Consider the following 22088-nt stretch of genomic DNA (forward strand, 5'->3'; position numbering starts at 1 on the left):
GACTTCTATGAGGCTTAGTTTTTTTCCCTACATTTCACTGAGATAGTAGCCCTTTTGTTACAAAGTCTTTCTGTAGTCTATTAAATGTTGGTGTTTCCATTGTTCTGAATTTCAGTAATTTCAGTAATTTTGGTACAATCATATCTGTCTTTTATTTCCTTTGTGAGTATATCTGATGCATCAAAGCGTGGATAAGTATTAGGTCTGTAAAGAATGTGGAGTCTTCTGTTGCATGTTAATTTTAGAATTTAATTTTAAAATGAAATATTTAATTATGTTATCCATCCATAACTTATCTTTTTGTTTCCTGTGGATCTTACTGAAAGCTTTTCTGATTTGCCGTCCACATCTCACAGAGGCTTGTGCTTGATAACCCTGCCTTTCTCCTGTTGTACTGAAATCTGCCTTGTCATACGCTACACTTTCATATAGTCAGACCTATTTACGGGCTGTCTGTATTGTGCCACGTTTCTCTCTTTGAATCAGAGTATCGGAGTGAATTAATGAACTTGGCTTCATAACATTTCCTAAACCTTGGTTCTTTTCAGAATAAAAAATCCTTACTGTTTATATTACCAGATTAGTTTTGTAGCAGTTTGTGAAACTGCAAGATATCCTATTGGAATTGTAATTAAAACCATATTAAATCTGTAAGTTAAATTCAGGGGAATAAGCAGTTACAAATATTAACGTTCTCATCCTGTAACAAAGTACACCTCTCCAGTTCATCAAATCAAATCTTATTTTATACAATAAGGTTTTGTAGTTTGATTTTAAAGGTTGCATTCACCTAAGCAGATTTCTAAAAATTTAATATTTTGTGGAAACCATGAGTAGAATCTTTCATTATGCTTTCTAACCGAATATACTAGGTGACTTGCTTTTGTTTATTTCTACTGTTAAGTATTATTGTTTTCTACTTTATAGGACATCATTACTGTTTAGTTGTCACTTGTATCAAAGGAAATGCAAACCTCCCAGGCAATGTAAAAGAGCTTCATCCTGTTCAGGAAATATTGTTCTGTGACCTTCCAGAAAGACTTCTTTCTTCTCTAGCCTAAAAGAGGGGAACTGAAGTGAGGTGTGAAAGGAAGAGAAAATTAAAGTGCACACATCCATGTTTGGAAAATGACTTCATCCCGTCTAAGACCTCCTAGGAATATGACCTTCCAAACAAGCTCAGCGAGGAGCCTTCCTGGGGCCTTGGAATATTTCTTTTTTTTTTTTTTTAAATTTATTTATTATTATACTGTAAGTTGTAGGGTACATGTGCATAACGTGCAGGTTTGTTACATATGTATACTTGTGCCTTGTTGGTGTGCTGCACCCATCAACTCGTCATTTACATCAGGTATAACTCCCAATGCAATCCCTCCCCCCGCCCCCCTCCCCATGATAGGCCCCGGTGTGTGATGTTCCCCTTCCCGAGTCCAAGTGATCTCATTGTTCAGTTCCCACCTATGAGTGAGAACATGCGGTGTTTGGTTTTCTGTTCTTGTGATAGTTTGCTAAGAATGATGGATTCCAGCTGCATCCATGTCCCTACAAAGGACACAAACTCATCCTTTTTTATGGCTGCATAGTATTCCATGGTGTATATATGCCACATTTTCTTAATCCAATCTGTCACTGATGGACATTTGGGTTGATTCCAAGTCTTTGCTATTGTGAATAGTGCTGCAATAAACATACATGTGCATGTGTCTTTATAGCAGCATAATTTATAATCCTTTGGGTATATACCCAGTAATGGGATGGCTGGGTCATATGGTACATCTAGTTCTAGATCCTTGAGGAATCGCCATACTGTTTTCCATAATGGTTGAACTAGTTTACAATCCCACCAACAGTGTAAAAGTGTTCCTATTTCTCCACATCCTCTCCAGCACCTGTTGTTTCCTGACTTTTGAATGATCGCCATTCTAACTGGTGTGAGATGGTATCTCATTGTGGTTTTGATTTGCATTTCTCTGATGGCCAGTGATGATGAGCATTTTTTCATGTGTTTGTTGGCTGTATGAATGTCTTCTTTTGAGAAATGTCTATTCATATCCTTTGCCCACTTTTTGATGGGGTTGTTTGTTTTTTTCTTGTAAATTTGTTGGAGTTCTTTGTAGGTTCTGGATATTAGCCCTTTGTCAGATGAGTAGATTGCAAAAATTTTCTCCCATTCTGTAGGTTGCCTGTTCACTCTGATGGTAGTTTCTTTTGCTGTGCAGAAGCTCTTTAGTTTAATGAGATCCCATTTGTCAATTTTGGCTTTTGCTGCCGTTGCTTTTGGTGTTTTAGACATGAAGTCTTTGCCCATGCCTATGTCCTGAATGGTACTACCTAGGTTTTCCTCTAGGATTTTTATGGTATTAGGTCTAACATTTAAGTCTCTAATCCATCTTGAATTAATTTTCGTATAAGGAGTAAGGAAAGGATCCAGTTTCAGCTTTCTACTTATGGCTAGCCAATTTTCCCAGCACCATTTATTAAATAGGGAATCCTTTCCCCATTTCTTGTTTCTCTCAGGTTTGTCAGATGGCTGTAGATGTGTGGTATTATTTCTGAGGACTCTGTTCTGTTCCATTGGTCTATATCTCTGTTTTGGTACCAGTACCATGCTGTTTTGGTTACTGTAGCCTTGTAGTATAGTTTGAAGTCAGGTAGCGTGATGCCTCCAGCTTTGTTCTTTTGACTTAGGATTGTCTTGGAGATGCGGGCTCTTTTTTGGTTCCATATGAACTTTAAAGCAGTTTTTTCCAATTCTGTGAAGAAACTCATTGGTAGCTTGATGGGGATGGCATTGAATCTATAAATTACCTTGGGCAGTATGGCCATTTTCACGATATTGATTCTTCCTATCCATGAGCATGGTATGTTCTTCCATTTGTTTGTGTCCTCTTTTATTTCACTGAGCAGTGGTTTGTAGTTCTCCTTGAAGAGGTCCTTTACATCCCTTGTAAGTTGGATTCCTAGGTATTTTATTCTCTTTGAAGCAATTGTGAATGGAAGTTCATTCATGATTTGGCTCTCTGTTTGTCTGTTACTAGTGTATAAGAATGCTTGTGATTTTTGCACATTAATTTTGTATCCTGAGACTTTGCTGAAGTTGCTTATCAGCTTAAGGAGATTTTGGGCTGAGACAATGGGGTTTTCTAAATATACAATCATGTCATCTGCAAACAGGGACAATTTGACTTCTTCTTTTCCTAACTGAATACCCTTGATTTCTTTCTCTTGCCTGATTGCCCTAGCCAGAACTTCCAACACTATGTTGAATAGGAGTGGTGAGAGAGGGCATCCCTGTCTTGTGCCAGTTTTCAAAGGGAATTTTTCCAGTTTTTGCCCATTCAGTATGATACTGGCTGTGGGTTTGTCATAAATAGCTCTTATTATTTTGAGGTACGTTCCATCAATACCGAATTTATTGAGCGTTTTTTAGCATGAAGGGCTGTTGAATTTTGTCAAAAGCCTTTTCTGCATCTATTGAAATAATCATGTGGTTCTTGTCTTTGGTTCTGTTTATATGCTGGATTATGTTTATTGATTTGCGAATGTTGAACCAGCCTTGCATCCCAGGGATGAAGCCCACTTGATCATGGTGGATAAGCTTTTTGATGTGTTGCTGAATCCAGTTTGCCAGTATTTTATTGAGGATTTTTGCATCGATGTTCATCAGGGATATTGGTCTAAAATTCTCTTTTTTTGTTGTATCTCTGCCAGGCTTTGGTATCAGGATGATGTTGGCCTCATAAAATGAGTTAGGGAGGATTCCCTCTTTTTCTATTGATTGGAATAGTTTCAGAAGGAATGGTACCAACTCCTCCTTGTACCTCTGGTAGAATTCAGCTGTGAATCCATCTGGTCCTGGACTTTTTTTGGTTGGTAGGCTATTAATTGTTGCCTCAATTTCAGAGCCTGCTATTGGTCTATTCAGGGATTCAACTTCTTCCTGGTTTAGTCTTGGAAGAGTGTAAGTGTCCAGGAAATTATCCATTTCTTCTAGATTTTCCAGTTTATTTGCGTAGAGGTGTTTATAGTATTCTCTGATGGTAGTTTGTATTTCTGTGGGGTCGGTGGTGATATCCCCTTTTTCATTTTTAATTGCGTCGATTTGATTCTTCTCTCTTTTCTTCTTTATTAGTCTTGCTAGTGGTCTGTCAATTTTGTTGATCTTTTCAAAAAACCAACTCCTGGATTCATTGATTTTTTGGAGGGTTTTTTGTGTCTCTATCTCCTTCAGTTCTGCTCTGATCTTAGTTATTTCTAGCCTTCTGCTAGCTTTCGAATGTGTTTGCTCTTGCTTCTCTAGTTCTTTTAATTGCGATGTTAGAGTGTCAATTTTAGATCTTTCCTGCTTTCTCTTGTGGGCATTTAGTGCTATAAATTTCCCTCTACACACTGCTTTAAATGTGTCCCAGAGATTCTGGTATGTTGTATCTTTGTTCTCATTGGTTTCAAAGAACATCTTTATTTCTGCCTTCATTTCGTTATGTACCCAGTAGTCATTCAGGAGCAGGTTGTTCAGTTTCCATGTAGTTGAGCGGTTTTGATTGAGTTTCTTAGTCCTGAGTTCTAGTTTGATTGCACTGTGGTCTGAGAGACAGTTTGTTATAATTTCTGTTCTTGTACATTTGCTGAGGAGTGCTTTACTTGCAATTACGTGGTCAATTTTGGAGTAAGTACGATGTGGTGCTGAGAAGAATGTATATTCTGTTGATTTGGGGTGGAGAGTTCTATAGATGTCTATTAGGTCTGCTTGCTGCAGAGATGAGTTCAATTCCTGGATATCCTTGTTAACTTTCTGTCTCGTTGATCTGTCTAATGTTGACAATGGAGTGTTGAAGTCTCCCATTATTATTGTATGGGAGTCTAAGTCTCTTTGTCAGTCTCTAAGGACTTGCTTTATGAATCTGGGTGCTCCTGTATTGGGTGCATATATATTTAGGATAGTTAGCTCTTCCTGTTGAATTGATCCCTTTACCATTATGTAATGGCCTTCTTTGTCTCTTTTGATCTTTGATGGTTTAAAGTCTGTTTTATCAGAGACTAGGATTGCAACCCCCGCTTTTTTTTGTTCTCCATTTGCTTGGTAAATCTTCCTCCATCCCTTTATTTTGAGCCTATGTATGTCTCTGCGTGTGAGATGGGTCTCCTGAATACAGCAGACTGATGGGTCTTGACTCTTTATCCAGTTTGCCAGTCTGTGTCTCTTAATTGGAGCATTTAGTCCATTTACATTTAAGGTTAAGATTGTTATGTGTGAACTTGATCCTGCCATTATGATATTAACTGGTTATTTTGCTCATTAGTTGATGCAGTTTCTTCCTAGCCTCGATGGTCTTTACATTTTGGCATGTTTTTGCAATGGCTGGTACCGGTTGTTCCTTTCCATGTTGAGTGCTTCCTTCAGGGTCTCTTGTAAGGCAGGCCTAGTGGTGACAAAATCTCTAAGCATTTGCTTATCTGTAAAGGATTTTATTTCTCCTTCACTTATGAAACTTAGTTTGGCTGGATATGAAATTCTGGGTTTAAAATTCTTTTCTTTAAGAATGTTGAATATTGGCCCCCACTCTCTTCTGGCTTGTAGAGTTTCTGCCGAGAGATCTGCTGTGAGTCTGATGGGCTTCCCTTTGTGGGTAACCCGACCTTTCTCTCTGGCTGCCCTTAAGATTTTTTCCTTCATTTCAACTTTGGTGAATCTGGCAATTATGTGTCTTGGAGTTGCTCTTCTCGAGGAGTATCTTTGTGGCGTTCTCTGTATTTCCTGGATTTGAATGTTGGCCTGCCCTACTAGGTTGGGGAAGTTCTCCTGGATGATATCCTGAAGAGTGTTTTCCAACTTGGTTCCATTTTCCCCCTCACTTTCAGGCACCCCAATCAGACGGAGATTTGGTCTTTTTACATAATCCCATACTTCTTGCAGGCTTTGTTCATTTCTTTTTCTTCTTTTTTCTTTTGGTTTCTCTTCTCGCTTCATTTCATTCATTTGATCCTCAATTGCTGATACTCTTTCTTCCAGTTGATCGAGTCGGTTACTGAAGCTTGTGCATTTGTCACGTATTTCTCGTGTCATGGTTTTCATCTCTTTCATTTCGTTTATGACCTTCTCTGCATTAATTACTCTAGCCATCAATTCTTCCACTTTTTTTTCAAGATTTTTAGTTTCTTTGCGCTGGGTACGTAATTCCTCCTTTAGCTCTGAGAAATTTGATGGACTGAAGCCTTCTTCTCTCATCTCGTCAAAGTCATTCTCCGTCCAGCTTTGATCCGTTGCTGGCGATGAGCTGCGCTCCTTTGCCGAGGGAGATGCGCTCTTGTTTTTTGAATTTCCAGCTTTTCTGCCCTGCTTTTTCCCCATCTTTGTGGTTTTATCTGCCTCTGGTCTTTGATGATGGTGATGTACTGATGGGGTTTTGGTGTAGGTGTCCTCCCTGTTTGATAGTTTTCCTTCTAACAGTCAGGACCCTCAGCTGTAGGTCTGTTGGAGATTGCTTGAGGTCCACTCCAGACCCTGTTTGCCTGGGTAACAGCAGCAGAGGCTGCAGAAGATAGAATATTTCTGAACAGCAAGTGTACCTGTCTGATTCTTGCTTTGGAAGCTTCCTCTCAGGGGTGTACTCCACCCTGTGAGGTGTGGGGTGTCAGACTGCCCCTAGTGGGGGATGTCTCCCAGTTAGGCTACTCAGGGGTCAGGGACCCGCTTGAGCAGGGAGTCTGTCCCTTCTCAGATCTCAACCTCCGTGTTGGGAGATCCACTGCTGTCTTCAAAGCTGTCAGACAGAGTCGTTTGCGTCTGCAGAGGTGTCTGCTGCTTTGTTATTGTTTTCTGTGCCCTGCCCCCAGAGGTGGAGTCTACAGAGACAGGCAGGTTTCCTTGAGCTGCTGTGAGCTCCACCCAGTTCGAGCTTCCCAGCAGCTTTGTTTACCTACTTAAGCCTCAGCAATGGCGGGCGCCCCTCCCCCAGCCTCGCTGCTGCCTTGCCGGTAGATCACAGACTGCTGTGATAGCAATGAGGGAGGCTCCGTGGGTGTGGGACCCTCCCGGCCAGGTGTGGGATATGATCTCCTGGTGTGCCTGTTTGCACAAAGCGCAGTATTGGGGTGGGAGTTACCCGATTCTCCAGGTGTTGTGTGTCTCAGTTCCCCTGGCTAGGAAAAGGGATTCCCTTCCCCCTTGCGCTTCTCAGGTGAGGCAATGCCTCGCCCTGCTTCAGCTCTTGCTGGTCGGGCTGCAGCAGCTGACCAGTACCAATCGTCCGGCACTCCCCAGTGAGATGAACCCAGTACCTCAGTTGAAAATGCCGAAATCACCGGTCTTCTGTGTCGCTGGCGCTGGGAGTTGAAGACTGGAGCTGCTCCTATTCGGCCATCTTGCTCCGCCCCCCCCGGAATATTTCTTATTGCCTAGGACTCCCAAAGTGGAATTTAGGGTTCAAGATGTTAAAGGAAGTTGGTTTGGATCTCTAACAATATTGAAACATTTGTGTGTGGCTGGATAGAAGCATAGTCCCCTCCCCTCCTTAGTTGCCGTATCTGGTTTATCTGACTGGGAAGCAGTATCCTCTGGGAACTACTAGAAGAAATGTCAGTAACGGAAATTAATTCTGCAGTTATGGGCAAGAGGATTGAGTTAATGAGCTAGTGGAACATTTTTCGTCTGGACATGGCATCAGGGCCTTTTACCAGCATTTCCCTAATCCACCTCCATCCTGTGAGATGTCCTTCTGCCAATGACAATAACCAAGGTCACTTGTGGCAGGGACAGGACTGCCATCCTGATAAAGCCTCCCAGTCTTGAGGTCTGGACATCCTTCGTGAACAGACCCACACAATCTTCTATGTAGCATATCACACCTTTCCTGGACTGTTATTCCAGAATTAGTATCAAACAATGAAAAGAGTTAGTAGAATTTGTAGTTAGACCCAAGTTCAAATCCAAACATGTTGCTTACAAGCTCATCACGGGACTATTTCTTAAATTCTCTATGCCTCTTTTTTCCCCATCTGTAAAATGAAACCAAAAGCACCACCTCCCCTAATTACTTACTCATTCAGGAAATATTTAATGCATGCCTCCTATGTGCCGGGCACTGACGTGGGCACGGCAGAGGATACAACATACTCATGGAGCTTATATTCTAGGGGGAGAGAGAATAAATTCATATTAAAAATAATAAATACCACATGAGAAAATAAAACAGAAAATGGGACAGAGTAAGGGTGATTGTTCTTTCAGAAGGGTTGACCAGAGGAGACTTCTCTCATGAGATGATTGAGCACAGAACTGAATGAAGGGTGGAAATTAACCATGAGAATATTGGAAGAGAATTTCAGGCAGAGGGAAACACACATGTGCAGAAGCTTTGTGGTGGGAGCATGCTTTCTGAAAAACAGAGGAAAACCAGTATGATTGGAGCAGAGGATGTGATGGAGAGCATGCTGCTGGCAGGTGAAGTTAGAGAGGTATGAGGGAACCAGGTTGTACAGGGCAGTGATTTGCAAACTACAGCCAACAGGCCAAATCCAGACTATGGCCTGTTTAGGTACAACCCTTTAAGGTAAAGGAGGTTTTAAAATTTTTAGAAAAATGTTTTTTAAAAGTTTTTTAAAGGGCAAATTCTTTAAAAAATAAAATAAGGCCAGGCATGGTGGCTCACTCCTGTAATCCCAGCACTTTGGGAGGCTGAGGTGGGTGGATCACCTGAGGTCAGGAGTTCGAGACAGCCTGGCCAACATAGGAAAACCCCATCTCTACCAAAAATACAAAAATTAGCTGGGTGTGGTGGTGCACACCTGTAATCTCAGCTACTCAGGAGGGAGGCTGAGGCAGGAGAATTGCTTGAACCTGGGAGGCAGAGGTTGCAGTGAGCCAAGATTGCACCACTGCACACCAGCCTGGGCAACAGAATGACACAACTCTGTCTCAAAAAAAAAAAAAAAAAAAAAAAAGGACAGTATCATATTTGGCCCACAAAGCCTAAAATATTTGCTATCTGCCCTTTTACGAAGAAAAATTGCCTGATGCACGGCCTTAGAGACCACGGTGAGGACTTTGTACTTGTATTTTAAGTATGGTAGGAAGCCCCTGGGAGTTTTTGAGCAAGAAAGTAACGTGACGTAGTTAACAGTTTTTAAAGGATGTCTCTGGCTGCCATGTTAGCTCAGACTGAAAGGAGGAAGGACAGAGCAGGGAGCACAGTTGGAAGGTCAGTCATTAGCACAACCCTGATGAGACCTGGTGGCGATAGAATGGACTAGACTGGCAGGCACAAGGTGCTGAGTAGTGGGATAGAGTATATTTTGGAGGTGGCACCAAAAGATGCTTTGAACTAACTGGGGGATATGAGAAGAAGAAAGGAGGGAAGGATGACACCAAGATTTCTGGTCTACTCACCTTTCGTAATGCTGTCATGGAAACGGAATGAGACAATGATTTTTTTTTCTACCTCTGTGGCTTGATCCTTCCATTTCTTCCACCATTTTGCAGTCAGGGTTTCCATTCTACAGTACAACTTTGATTGTGACACTGTCCTTTCAAAAATCTACTCCAGTATCCTGTTAGCTGTGGAACAAAGTTCATCCATTGAGCCAGTCAGTCTGAGCCCTCCGTAATCTGGCCACCCCTCACCTACATCCTGTGTCACGTCCTGTCACTCCTGTTCATCCATCCCACCACAAACCAGCAAGTGGTCTGCGAGTCCCCATATGTGCTTTATTCTTTCCGCGTCTGGGCCTTTGCCCACATGTGCTCCTCTCTCTTACTATGGAGGTGTGTCAACAGTCCTACTAGAATCTTGTGGTCTACTTTTACAATAAGGTCATTACATGATACCTCTTTATCCTCCTAGTCTATTTCAATATTCTTTGCCTTCACCTATTTTAATAGTTATTTCCATTTGTAGCATGATTTTTATACACAAATCTTATCCCCCATCATCAAACTTCAGAAAAGGAGACGGTATAGCACATAGTTAAGTGCCCTCACCTTTGTTAAATCCTGACTGTGAACTTGGAACCTGTATGACTTTGAGCAAGTTACTCAATCTCTGTAAGCCTCAGTAGTGTGTGCCCAATGGTAGTAATCACCATGATGATCATTATCAAAAGCTCTGTAGGAAAACCACTTCTGCCTTTCTAGCACTTGAGGCTTGCTTGTTCCCTGAAAGCAATGGTTCTCAAAACATGACCCCCTTGCCCCGCCCAGCTTTTGGGGATCAGTGACTCTTAATTCTTCTTATGATTACAGAGTTGGTAGGGACAAAGACGAGTTGGAGGAAGGTAGGAAGTATAAGCTGGTCGGTGGATCTGTTGGAGATGTAGGACTGTTTGGGGAGGACACACCCATAGTGTAAGCCACCAGGAGCCGTCAATTAACTTGTAATAATACAAGTGGATAAGATCAATTTTTGTTAGATTGACAAGATGTGAAAATTATTTGGTATGTCTAATTTTAACATAAGGTGTTGACACATTTGTAAATAGAGAAACTAAAGTTAGTGCAAATGATTTCAAGAAATTTTAAAATGTTGTGAAGAGCATTATAATTCCACGCAGTATTAAAACCTGGAGAACACTTAAGTAATCTCTGTAGCTGTGGGAAAAAGCGCAGCCGCATTTATATTTAGTTACCGGCTTTTTTGGAACATGATGCCACGTTTATCTTTTTTTCTCTTCTTTAGGTTCATTATGTGACATGTAAAACCATCTCTTTGACAGAGTGATTCTGTTAATCCAAATAGAGTTGAAATAAAATTACTCCGGGCCTTGTCCTCCACACTACCTGATTCCCCTTCCTCCATGTTGCTCACTGGTGTGGTTGCAGGTGGACCTGGGAGAGGGGCAGAGCCTCAAACCAGTCCTTGGGCTGCCAGTCTGTAGCTCTGAATAAAATGGACTGCATAAGAGATGTCCTTGAAGAAAAATGCTAGAATTATCTTCATAATTAATTTTTATCTCAAGCTTTGGATTCTCTTTCTGTGCCTGTTTGGGGAGGGGAGGGCCTATGCTCAAATATTTTCTCCTAGAAGGGGCGTGTGATCAAAAACTTTATTGTTGGTTAGCATGATGATACTTAGGTGAGAAGTTGGAAATGTTGATGCCAAAAAATCCTAGAATTTTCTGTAGATTTCCATTTTCCATGCGACCTACTCACCTCTAACTATAATAAATTACAGTTTTGTCTCCTATCATGTACTGTTCAGTTCAGCATGGTGACGTGTGAATCAGATTCAGGGAAAGAGTAAGAAACAGACACCATTGGCTTTATGTCGGGCCATCTGTCCCTCTCATGCCTACCTCTCCCACTGTTTGGGCAGCCACTGAGCAAATAGCCAAAGTGGAGCTGCCTGGTGAGGCAGAGAAGATACCTAGATGGTCTCTCAACTGAAGCATCTATTTCTGCATAACTGGTTACCCTTTTAAAGTCCTGGATTTCAGAGCCATCTCGCGTTGGTGAGATCTGTGTAAGAAGGACCCATTTAAGGGAGTGGGCAGAAGGCCTAAGTGCCTCGAAGGGAAAAGACTGCATGGCACAGAATGTGACCATGTGCCTGCCTGCCACGCTGCCTTTGTGTTGTTAGGCTATGGCTACATCACATTTCTTTCTCTCTCTCACTCTGAACGCTTCTGAGAAGTTTCAAAGGAAGGTAAGCAGTACCTGTGTCATTTACATGCTTCTCTGGTAGAACAGCTCTGGGTTTCTGCTGATCCTGGGCAGAGGCCATTTCTGGGAATAGATTTGTCCCCACACACCCTCTCCCAAGGATGTTGCATGGCTGTGGTCACACGTCTCTTTCTGCCCGTAGACCGGCCACTTGCTTCTGGAATGAATTCCTTAGGAGCTTTGCAATGGGTCTTTTCCTGGTAGTCTGTCTCCCAGAATTGTTGTGCTGCTTGGCTTCCAGAGAAGCCACAACTGCCCTGTGCTGACCTGATTCTTCCTCATTCCCACAGGCAGCACAAGGAGGTGGCCACAGGACCCTGTTATATGGCCATGCAATTCTCCTGAGGCACTCTTTCAGCGGAATGGTAAGCAGCTCGGGTGTCCACTCTCATCATTCAAAGAGGAGGGAAAACTGAAGAGGGGAGAAGTACAAGAAGCCAGCAATAACAACCTAACAGCAGGAACAATTGGAACATAACTAATTTTAGCACATTATCCTCTTGACATTTCCTTCATATGACCTACCTCAATTTGCAATAATTGCAATTATGTTTTTTGTTTCATCACTGTCTGATACCCTACCTCCAACTCCATGAGGAAGAGGGCCATGTATCTTTTTTATTTTGCTAAACCTATAACCCCACCAAATACAGTGTTTTGATATACTAGATGCTCAATAAATATTTGTTGAATTGACGAATGATCAAATGGCTTATGGAGTAACAGATCTCTTTAGTATACAAGGATAACCAGTATAGAAGAAAAACCAATAAAATGGAAATTTTGTGACAGTTCTCCTCCTTTACCTATCTAAGAGAAATAGAATGATACTCACTGTTTTTTCACTCCTGGGAGAACTTGCAGGTGTTATGCTAATTCAGAGACAGGAGGAAGACAAGAGGCAAGGTAGTCACAGAAAGCTTGCATGGCTATGACTAATCAGAGATCTAGAGCCAGAACTGACAGAAGGATGGTGCCTCAATGTAACTTGAAAAAAATACTACATTTTAAATGAATATAAGTTATTTATAATTTACAAAATTACAATTTTACAATATTTTAAAATACAGATATTGTAGTTTTTGCAGGAAGTATTAAGGAGAATATTATTACTCAATCAAGTATAATGTGTGCCACACCAATAGTGTATCATCCTCACTGTCTTTCAGTATAAGGAAGCCTTGTTATTTTCCTTTAGCCCTAGTGGAAAACTGATACATTAATTCAAGAGTATTTCCACACATTTACACCAGCAGCATGACGCAAAGTTCATCTCAAGGCTTGAACTATCAAACTGACAACAGGAGCAACAGCTGCCTCTTAAATAATTCATTTGCTGCAGCATTTTTTTTTTTTTTTTTACTGAGCACTGGTAAGAAGCTGACCTTTTCAGCCTGAACATTCGTCTGCTGTAGTCCTTCATGGCAAAAGACGAAAAACAAAAATGGCCAAACGGAAGTGTGTCCAAGTAGGAGATGGAGACGTTATTGAGAGTAGGGAAACTTTTGAACCCTGATAATATCTGGAATTGACAGGTGATACTATCTTTCAGAATCTGATGTTTATCTATAGGGTAAATGAAACACCAACATTTTTCTTTATTTAAATGTAATAAACAGAACTTCAAAAGCATACTTCTATGGCTTCACAAACAGGCTAATATCCTGGTAGTGACACAAAGACTTGCATTATTTATCATTAAGTTTACCTCTCCTAAAAAAAAAGTTCTACTCACAGTGAACATATACTCTCTACTGGCGAGCTCCTTTGAAGCACAGCTCTGGGAATAAAGCCTGTAGGATACGACTTTGTACATTGCAATGATTTTCCATCTTCCTCTTGCAGAGAACTAGAACTGTGGTTCAGAAAGCACATCCCAAGAGCTTACCTGCCTCTCGTCTAATTCTAAGATGAGCTGCTGTGCCCATCAGTGAAAGAGGCCATGGGATTCTTTATTAAGTTAGTTTAACGATCATTTTTAAGTTTTACCTGCCCATGTATCTTTATAATAAGAAAAAAAACATTATTTTGAGAAGCTTTAAAGCTCCTAGAAAATTTGAAAAACCAAAAATAGAAGTGGGAGAGTCATTCATGGCCCCCGACACTATCCAAAATCAACTTCTGTTTCATTTTTGTGTAATTCCTTTTAGTCTGGTTGCTACACATTTAGATTTTTTGAGTACATGTTAACTCATAAATGTACTATTTTATATATTACTTTTTAGCTCAATGTACTGTAAACAATGTTCCAGGCTATTAAACACTCTTGATAAATACTCTTAATAACGTAATATTATATAAAATAGAAGTATCAAAGGTTATCTAGCTTATTATTGTTGATCATTTATGTTCCATTTGTATTGTTCCTAATTTAAAAGTTTCTCAACATCTTTAATATTTCTAACTCATTTCTGTAACATACAGGTCTATACATTAAACCACTGAATCATCAGATAAGAGCATCTTTGAGGTTTTATGTGTATCGTAAAAGTATTTTCAGCTGGGCATAAGGTGGTTCACACGTGTAATCTCAACACTTTTGGAGGCCAAGACAGGAGGATCACTTGAAGCCAGGAGTTCAAGACCAGCCTGGGAAACATAGCTAGACCACATCTCCACAAAATTTATTTTAATTAGCTGGGCATGGTGGCACACACCTGTAGTCCTGGCTACTTGGGAGGCTGAAGTAGGAAGATTGCTTGAGCCCAGGAGTTCGAGGCTGCGGTGAGCTAGGATTGTGCCACTGCACTCCAGCCTGGGTAACAGAATGAGACCCTGACTCTAAAAGTAATAAGAAGAATAATTAAAAATGAAAGTATTGTATTAAGGCGTGTACCAATTAACTTTCCAATGAGCAAGATAAATAGAGCTCTCTTCACAGTAGCTCATTGCTGAACTTAACTGGAAGCTAACTAGTGGTAAGATACCAAAACCCAATGGAAGAGTGTGACTTCACTAGTATTCGCTCTTCTTTCACAGTATCTAACATGCTTGACTACATCAAGATCCCAGACAGACAAACTTGCCTTTGATGTAGGTCTACGGGAACATGCCACAGGTGAGTCAACATTCCCAGGTTTATTGAGTTCAGTGGGGTTCTTGGGCTAAGGGCTTTTGAGAGGGACCCTGCATGTGTTCCTCATTTGGGATTCCAAACCAACCTGGTTAAGAAATAGGTCTAACAAAATTGCAGAATAATGGACTAGAGAGAGGATGTGTAATGGAAACACAGAAACTAGGAATGAAGGAGAACGTAATATTTTTACCACAGTCAGCCAGAATCTCAAAGAAAAACAATTCTTTAACATTGTTAGATACTGAAAGTAAGTGAACAAGTCATTCTTGATAAGAACTGATGATACTAAATGATTGCCAAAAAATAAAGGTAGCATAATAAAGGCTTAAATAATGAAATATAGTGTCCAGATCAAAGGAGTAGTCCTATTTTGTTCTGCAGTGAACAGGCTATGTCTAAAGTAGTGTTTTCCAAATGTTAGTTGTTGGCATCTATAATTATGATTTTGCCATTCCACTGTATCCTTTTTAATATCATTTACTTTATGATTTTATTTAAATTTAATTACTTTTGTACTTAAAATTTTTACAGACAAAACTTATTGCCATAAGTATAAACTGTTTTTGCTTGCCATAAAAGTAAAATAATGAAAAGAAAACCATGTCATTAAGTAATTGAAGAGATGTTGACAAATATAATAACGTGTTAATGATACACTAGTTCTAAATGTAAAACTTCATTTGAAAGCATCAGAAGGCTTAAAAGGGTAGTAAAAATGAAAACAAATTTCTCACTATATTTGTCAATGTCATTTAATTGCCTCCCACCAATGATACACATCATATACTTTGGGAACCACCGGATTATTTTTTTTTAGTATAGTCAAAAATACTGACAGTCAAGAGGTGAGTACTGAAGATGCTGACCAGGATGACACAGGTTTTTACTGGAAACCAGAAATAAAGAACAGAGGACTAAGATAACAATCTACAGATATTCAAAGTTATAGTATCAAACAAGATGCTGACTTGCTGGGGTTCTTCCAAAGGCCAACAGAGCAGTGGGTAGGAGTTGAAAGGAGGCACATTTCACGTCAATTGTGAAAACTACTTTGGAACATCTGCAATTAATGAGTGGAAGAACAGCTGGCCTTGGGATATAGGGTGCACCCTGTGGCTAAAAATATTCATTCACAATCTGACCATCTGTCAAGGGCATTACGTATGGAATTTCTGCTCCATTTAGAGGTTGGACTAGGTACCAAACAGGATTCTTTGTTGCAAACGAGAGAAGTTGATTCAGGTTAACTCAGTAAGAAGACGAACTTACTAGAAGGATGTTGGGTAGAGCCTGCACTAAATCTGGAGCCTCAGGCTTGAAAATTGGTTAGGAACAGAGACCAAGGAAGAGAAAACAGGTTAGAACACACTACAGGAAAAGTCTAATTTGAATACAGTCTATAATATGACATTCTCCCTTAAATAGGAAGAGGGCTCCAATGTTGAGTAGCCAAAGAAAGACAAAAGTCTATGTTATTATTCTAAAGCTAGGTCAGTTCATAATGGGAGGATCCAGGTTGTCTACTTTTATAGAACTAGAAAAAAAAATCCAGCATCCAAACCTTGTGTACCTGCTGTTTCCATGTCTTGCACAATGGTGTCCTAAGAGTGCCTGAGGGAACCTCTTTCTCTTTTCCTCCTCTTCCTGTTTCTGTACTAAGCAAAAAAGTGACCCTGCCTTTGCCCATTATGGTTTTTTTTTCCTAAAATAAGATTAGATTTGAATTTGATTTAAAGTTTCTTTGTTTTCAGCCAAAGTGTTAGTCTTAAAATATAATTTCCTCTAAGGTGTTGTCAACCTTGCTGAAAATTACAAAGTGAGTGAAGTGCCACACTCTGAATATACACTTCTTTCTAAATATAGACCAACTGTCAATCCTGAAGAATATAATCAGAAAAGTCAAATATGGTCACTGTATTTAATCAGTAAAATAACTTTATACTATTTGAGATTGGAAAGAAATTGAGAAACACCACTTTCTAGTCAAGTGTTCAGACAATTATTTTAACTGTTAGAGCCTTTAATAAAAATAAAGGGAAACCACAGCAGACAATATTACTCTTTTCAGCAGTTTTTAAAAATTTCTAAAATCAGACTAGGTAAGAATTCTGTTGACAGACGGGGCAAACACATAGAACTAACCCAAGTTCAGGCTAGCTGATGAGAAGCTACCTGTGGCAGAAAACGGAGAAAAGGCTTCAAGTTGGCTGATGAGAAGCTGCCTGTGGCAGAAGACAGGGAGAATAGGCTTGACTAGGTCTTCATGAAAACCTAGAGCCTAAAATAACTTACCTTTGTTTTGCCTCTCTCACCCAAATTCGTGTGCTATTCTCCTTGAAGAAAGCTAGCTGGGGTTTGTGAGGGTCAAGGAGGATGCACCTCCAACTCAGATGAGGTTCACCATTACCTGGAGATTCTCCTCACTGCAGGAGGAGGTTCATACGGAATCCCACAGAACGGTACCCTGTTCCTGTCTGGCTAGTTCTTTGAATGCACTTCTGGCTCAGAAACCCCTTCAGAGTTGTAAACAAGGAAACTGCCCAGTAGTGGAATTGAAACTATAGGAGAATATGAGGAGAAAGTTTGGGGGCAGTTTCTTGAACAATTCTGGCATTTTCCCCCAACACATTGAATTGTACATTCTCACACTTAACACAGAATTGATGATCATTTTATCCTTGATTTTGGGTAAAATTACTTAAATGTATTCTGGTCTCCTTTTAAAGTTGTTTAATTGCTTTGTTTTTAGGATTTAGGCATAGCTTTAGAATTTAGACTTAGGAGGAAATACATGTTTAACACATACCCACACTAAAAGTGTTATTTTGTATTTTGGGGCTGTGGACTGGCCCATCCCGTTGCTTCAGGGCCAGCTCCATCCCTGGTTCCAGAGCGTGGGAGAGAGCAGGGAAACAAAATACTCTTTCTGTGTGTTCCTCTTCAGGACCCCCTTCATCCTGGATACCCTTTGGTGGTCCTCAGAGAACATTAAGGATGCATACAGCGTTTTCCCCTTCAAATGTAGAGTTCAACCTCTTTGTCATGTCATGTTTAGTTTAATTGAAGTAATACTCATAGATTAAAGAGAGAAATAGTGCTCCTGAGCTTATTGTAAACACCACTCTCCTGCCCTCCCTCCTCTGGATGCCTGCCTCTCTGGGGCATCTACTTTCAGCTCTTTTAGTATTGTTTACCACTTGTTTGTAATATACATATTAATACAATGCTTTTTAAAATTATTTCTAGATTATGCATTAACTATTGCCATCCTGATACTAATTTTGCTTTTATTTCACTCTTCCCTGTCTTTTCTTCCACTCTTCCGTGTCTTGTCTTCCCATCCTTCCAATAGATTTTCATCTATTTTATTTAATTGTCAAATCAATATTAACTACTTCCACTGCTATAACTGTAACTTTTATTTGCAAATGAGCCACATAATATATTCTGACCAGGTAATTTATTGTATTACTTTGGGGTTTTCCAATAGTTAATAACTGCCTCATTTGTTGGCTGAATTTTTTGTGACCCAATCATTTATTCATTTTCAAACTTTCGTATAGAACTGAAAATCTCTGGCTAGATTCGATCACATGATCTGTTCTCTGTTTCGTCGTCTTAGAAACGTCAGCCATCTAGGGAATTTCTGTTGCCTTGCCCTAGATTCCATGTTTATTAGATCTTATGGGATTGGTTGGTGTTTGTTCGTTTGTTTGCTTGCTTGCCTTCTTGGTTTACCACCTCATTTTGGTGGAGCACATTATCTAGTCACTTTTACAGAAAAGATGCATGTGGATTAAATTTTTGTCTGAAAATTTCCTAATTTACAGCTTCACAAGTCATGCACACTTTACTGTGATTCTATATTGGAAATATTTTTTTTCCTCAGCTTCCTGAAGGCTTTCTACTAGCCAATGGTCTGACTGTTGAGAAGTCTACATTCTGATTTCTTATCCTTTGTGTGTGACTTGTTTTTATTTTCTGAAAGCAGCTAAGAGCGTCTCTTTCGCCCTGGTGTCTGAAATTCCACAGCGATGTGTCTTGGCGTGGCCTCTTTCTGTTCTGACATCTCACAGGAATGCACCGTTGAGTAGTTTCTAATCTCTACTGTGTTAGGGACTCTGTAGGTTCTTTCAATCTGGAAAAACTCATTTTTCATCTTTGAAAAAACTTTAATAACATTTCTTTGTTAATTTCCTCTCTCTGTCTTTTACAGTTCTTGTTCTCTGGAATTCCTCTAGGTTGGTTTTTTGATACTTCTAATCTGTTTTTTGTCTTTCTTCCTTCTGGAATAATTTTTCAGCTTTATCTTACAACCTTCTTTTTTTTTTTTTTCTGGGATGAATGAATATTTTTCTTATCCTTGGAAGGGATCCTTCATAGATACTAATATGACTGTTTCATGAATGTTAACTGATCTCTGAGATTATTAATTATAAGATTTTTTTTGTTCTCTGTAATCTACGTTTTCTCCAAGTCCCTTTCTTTTCTTTTCGCTTCATTTTTGTAGTTCCTGTTAGAGACCTTCCTCCGTTGTCAGGTGGTCCTTGGTCTTCATTCGTGTTCTGATCCAGGCAGTAAAAGCTGGCTGGAAGCTGACTGGGGCTTGTCATCTGTTAAGCCTCACTTTTAGGTCATCTGGCAGAGACCTGAGCATTTCACTGGTGACCTCAAACCACAGTATGTTTTATCTTAGTTAGTTTGGCTTCCCTAAAGACTGATCCTCATATTTGGGTGGAGGGTAGGAGGGAAAGGAGCTGGGGTTTTACTAATCGGGGTATAAAGTTTGAATTCTGTTTTTAGCGAGACTCTACTTCTTTCTTTGACAATGTCTGGTATTTCCAAAACCAGACCCTTGGTAGTTTGCTTTTCCATGGATTAAACTTCTAATCTTCTATAGTGTGGAGGATGATAGGTCTTCTGGCTGTGGAGGGCAGGGAAAGGAATGAGGGATTTGAATGTCCTTTTAAAGCTTTCCACCAGTCCTGTTTTCAACCCATTTTCTGCCTTCGTTGGTAGCTGCTACTTCCAATTCCAGGGACGTTCTTGAGATTCTGCAGCAGGAATTGGCTTTTCATTGATGGTTGTTTCTTCTCCATTTTCTTACTCAGAGATCTGGGTTTTAATTTTTTATTGGCGAAAAGCATCCACCTGCTTTCCTTTTTCCAAAATATCAGTTTATCCTCTTTGCTATCAATTGCTCACTTATTGTCTGAGTCCTTGCAGATGTAAGCCTTTTTAAAAAATTCCCTTAGGAAAGGGGGAGACAAAGATGAAAGTGTGTAAGTGTTCAGTAGACCAATGAAATCGATTCTTTTTATTTATTTATTTGTTTATTTGTTCTTGGTGCTCTTGATTGGAGTCAATTCTTAAAACAGAAATTTGAAAGACTATAAAAAGCATTTTTCCTATTTGCATTAAAAATAGTCGAAGGCCACTACAGTGTCTGGCCTCCAATACTCTATTCCAAACAGTGCTTTTCTGTCTCTAGGGAAAATGAAAATGACAGACATAGTCAAGAGCAGATGGGAGGCTGTCTGGAACAGTTAGAGACCAATAGAAGTTGAGGTCTGGAGTATGTACTTGTTGTGTGCATGTGTAGGGTTGTCCTAGGAGGAAGGAGAACAAGGGGCAAAATTAGGGACACTAGCTTCTGTGAAGCAATGACTAACTTGCAGAGCCTTCATGTAGGAGAAGCCTGTTGGTGGACTATACATCCTGCTTCCAAACAGAGGTCCGAAGGAGAGAAAGTTAGAATTGGCGATGACCTCATCCTCGTCAGCGTGTCCTCTGAAAGATACCTTGTAAGTACCTCATAATACAAGAGTCTTTTGTTTTCAGAAATTTTTCCTTTAGGAATAGATGTCCATGAAGAACTGAGCCACAGCAGGTTGGATAGAATAAGATGCTCTTACCCATACAGAGTTGACCCTTAAAGAATGTAGGGGTTAGGGATGCTGACCCCCTGCACAATAAAAAATTAGTGTAGCTTTTGGCTCCTAAAAACTTAACTTTTGACAGGAAATAGCCTACTTTTGATGGGAAATAGCCTAGTTTTGATAGAAAATAGCCTACTTTTGGTGAGAAACCTTCCTGATAATGTAAATAGCCTGCTAAAGCATATTTTATATGACATACATATTATGTATTGCATTCTTACAATAAAGTAAGAAAATGTTAAGGAAATCATAAGGAAGAGAAAGTATATATACTATCAGGTAGAAGTGGATCATCCTAAAGATCTTCATCCTTGTCATCTTCACATTGAATAGGAGGAAGAGAAGGAAAAGGAGGAGTTGATCTTGCTGTCTCAGGCGGTAGAGGTGGAAGAAAATCCATGTATAAGTGGACCCGTGTAGTTCAAAGCCTTGTTGTTCAATAGTTAACTGTACTTGAGGGATGATTAAATACCCTCCCCTGCCACATGATCATGGTGCCTGGAACTAATCTGTTATTCTTTTAGATTATGGTGCTGTGTCCAGCAAACTGTTAAAATGCTCCAAGCACTGTTTGCACATTAACTCCCATTATTCTGAATTTATTACATTGTTTAGCTCTTGTTTAAGGAAGAACAAGAAAGGTTGGAATCCAGGAAAATAAGTTTATGTTGGAGACAGAAATGTACAGTGTTTCAGGACGTGGGGTATCGCAGAGAGTGGAAGATGCTGGTGAGATTTTGCAGCTGGGGATGGGTAATAGAAAAGCACCATTTGTATCAGGCACTTGGCTGGGGGTGGGGATGCCTGAAGATGAGAGAAACGTCAGAGAAGCTTCTCACGGAGCCAACTGAAGTTAAATCTGTGGGCAGATTTTACTTTGCCTAGGCCAAATGTTGGGTAATTTTTCCCATTTGCGAGTTATCTTTTCCTACAAAGAATGGACATTTTATGAGTTGGTGTTGAATCAGCTCCAGCTGAGGGGATGAAGTCAACACATGTCTGCCATCTCTGTAGCTGAATAATTCCTCACCCCAGAATAAAGTGTCCCACTTTGAAGCTGCTTCTAGATCAGGTGGAGAAATCTCCCACAGGCTGTATAGGAAGAGCCAGATGACAGTAAGGCTGTTTAATTTAATCCTTGAAGTTCTAGGTGAGCTGTTTCTGTCACTACTGGACTGGTGATTTAAAAGATGTCTCGTTTCTGTTTCTGCTGCAGCATCTCTCAGTATCAAATGGTAACATACAAGTGGATGCCTCCTTTATGCAGACCCTCTGGAATGTACATCCTACGTGCTCAGGAAGTAGCATCGAAGAAGGTGTGCTTCTTTATATGCATTTAGCCCTGAGCCTGCCTGTCTCTCTTGTGCTGTATATATTGATGTTTTCTGCTACTTCCCAGATCTCACCTGAATGTCTTGGT

The 22088-nt window shown here is 40.1% G+C and overlaps 1 protein-coding gene across 2 annotated transcripts in view; it reads left to right on the plus strand.

Annotated features, from left to right (window-relative positions):
* RYR3 (ryanodine receptor 3) overlaps positions 1 to 22088 on the plus strand; it is a 584152-nt gene that overhangs the window by 219513 nt on the left and 342551 nt on the right. For both annotated transcript variants that reach the window (XM_025390215.1, XM_025390216.1), the window contains exons 4-7: positions 11944 to 12018; positions 14633 to 14711; positions 20421 to 20533; positions 21885 to 21984. In XM_025390215.1, coding sequence (XP_025246000.1) covers positions 11944 to 12018; positions 14633 to 14711; positions 20421 to 20533; positions 21885 to 21984 — 367 coding nt within the window. The remainder of the gene's footprint in view (positions 1 to 11943; positions 12019 to 14632; positions 14712 to 20420; positions 20534 to 21884; positions 21985 to 22088) is intronic.

This window comes from Theropithecus gelada, chromosome 7a (genome assembly GCF_003255815.1).
Source record: "Theropithecus gelada isolate Dixy chromosome 7a, Tgel_1.0, whole genome shotgun sequence".
Taxonomy (NCBI): domain Eukaryota; kingdom Metazoa; phylum Chordata; class Mammalia; order Primates; family Cercopithecidae; genus Theropithecus; species Theropithecus gelada.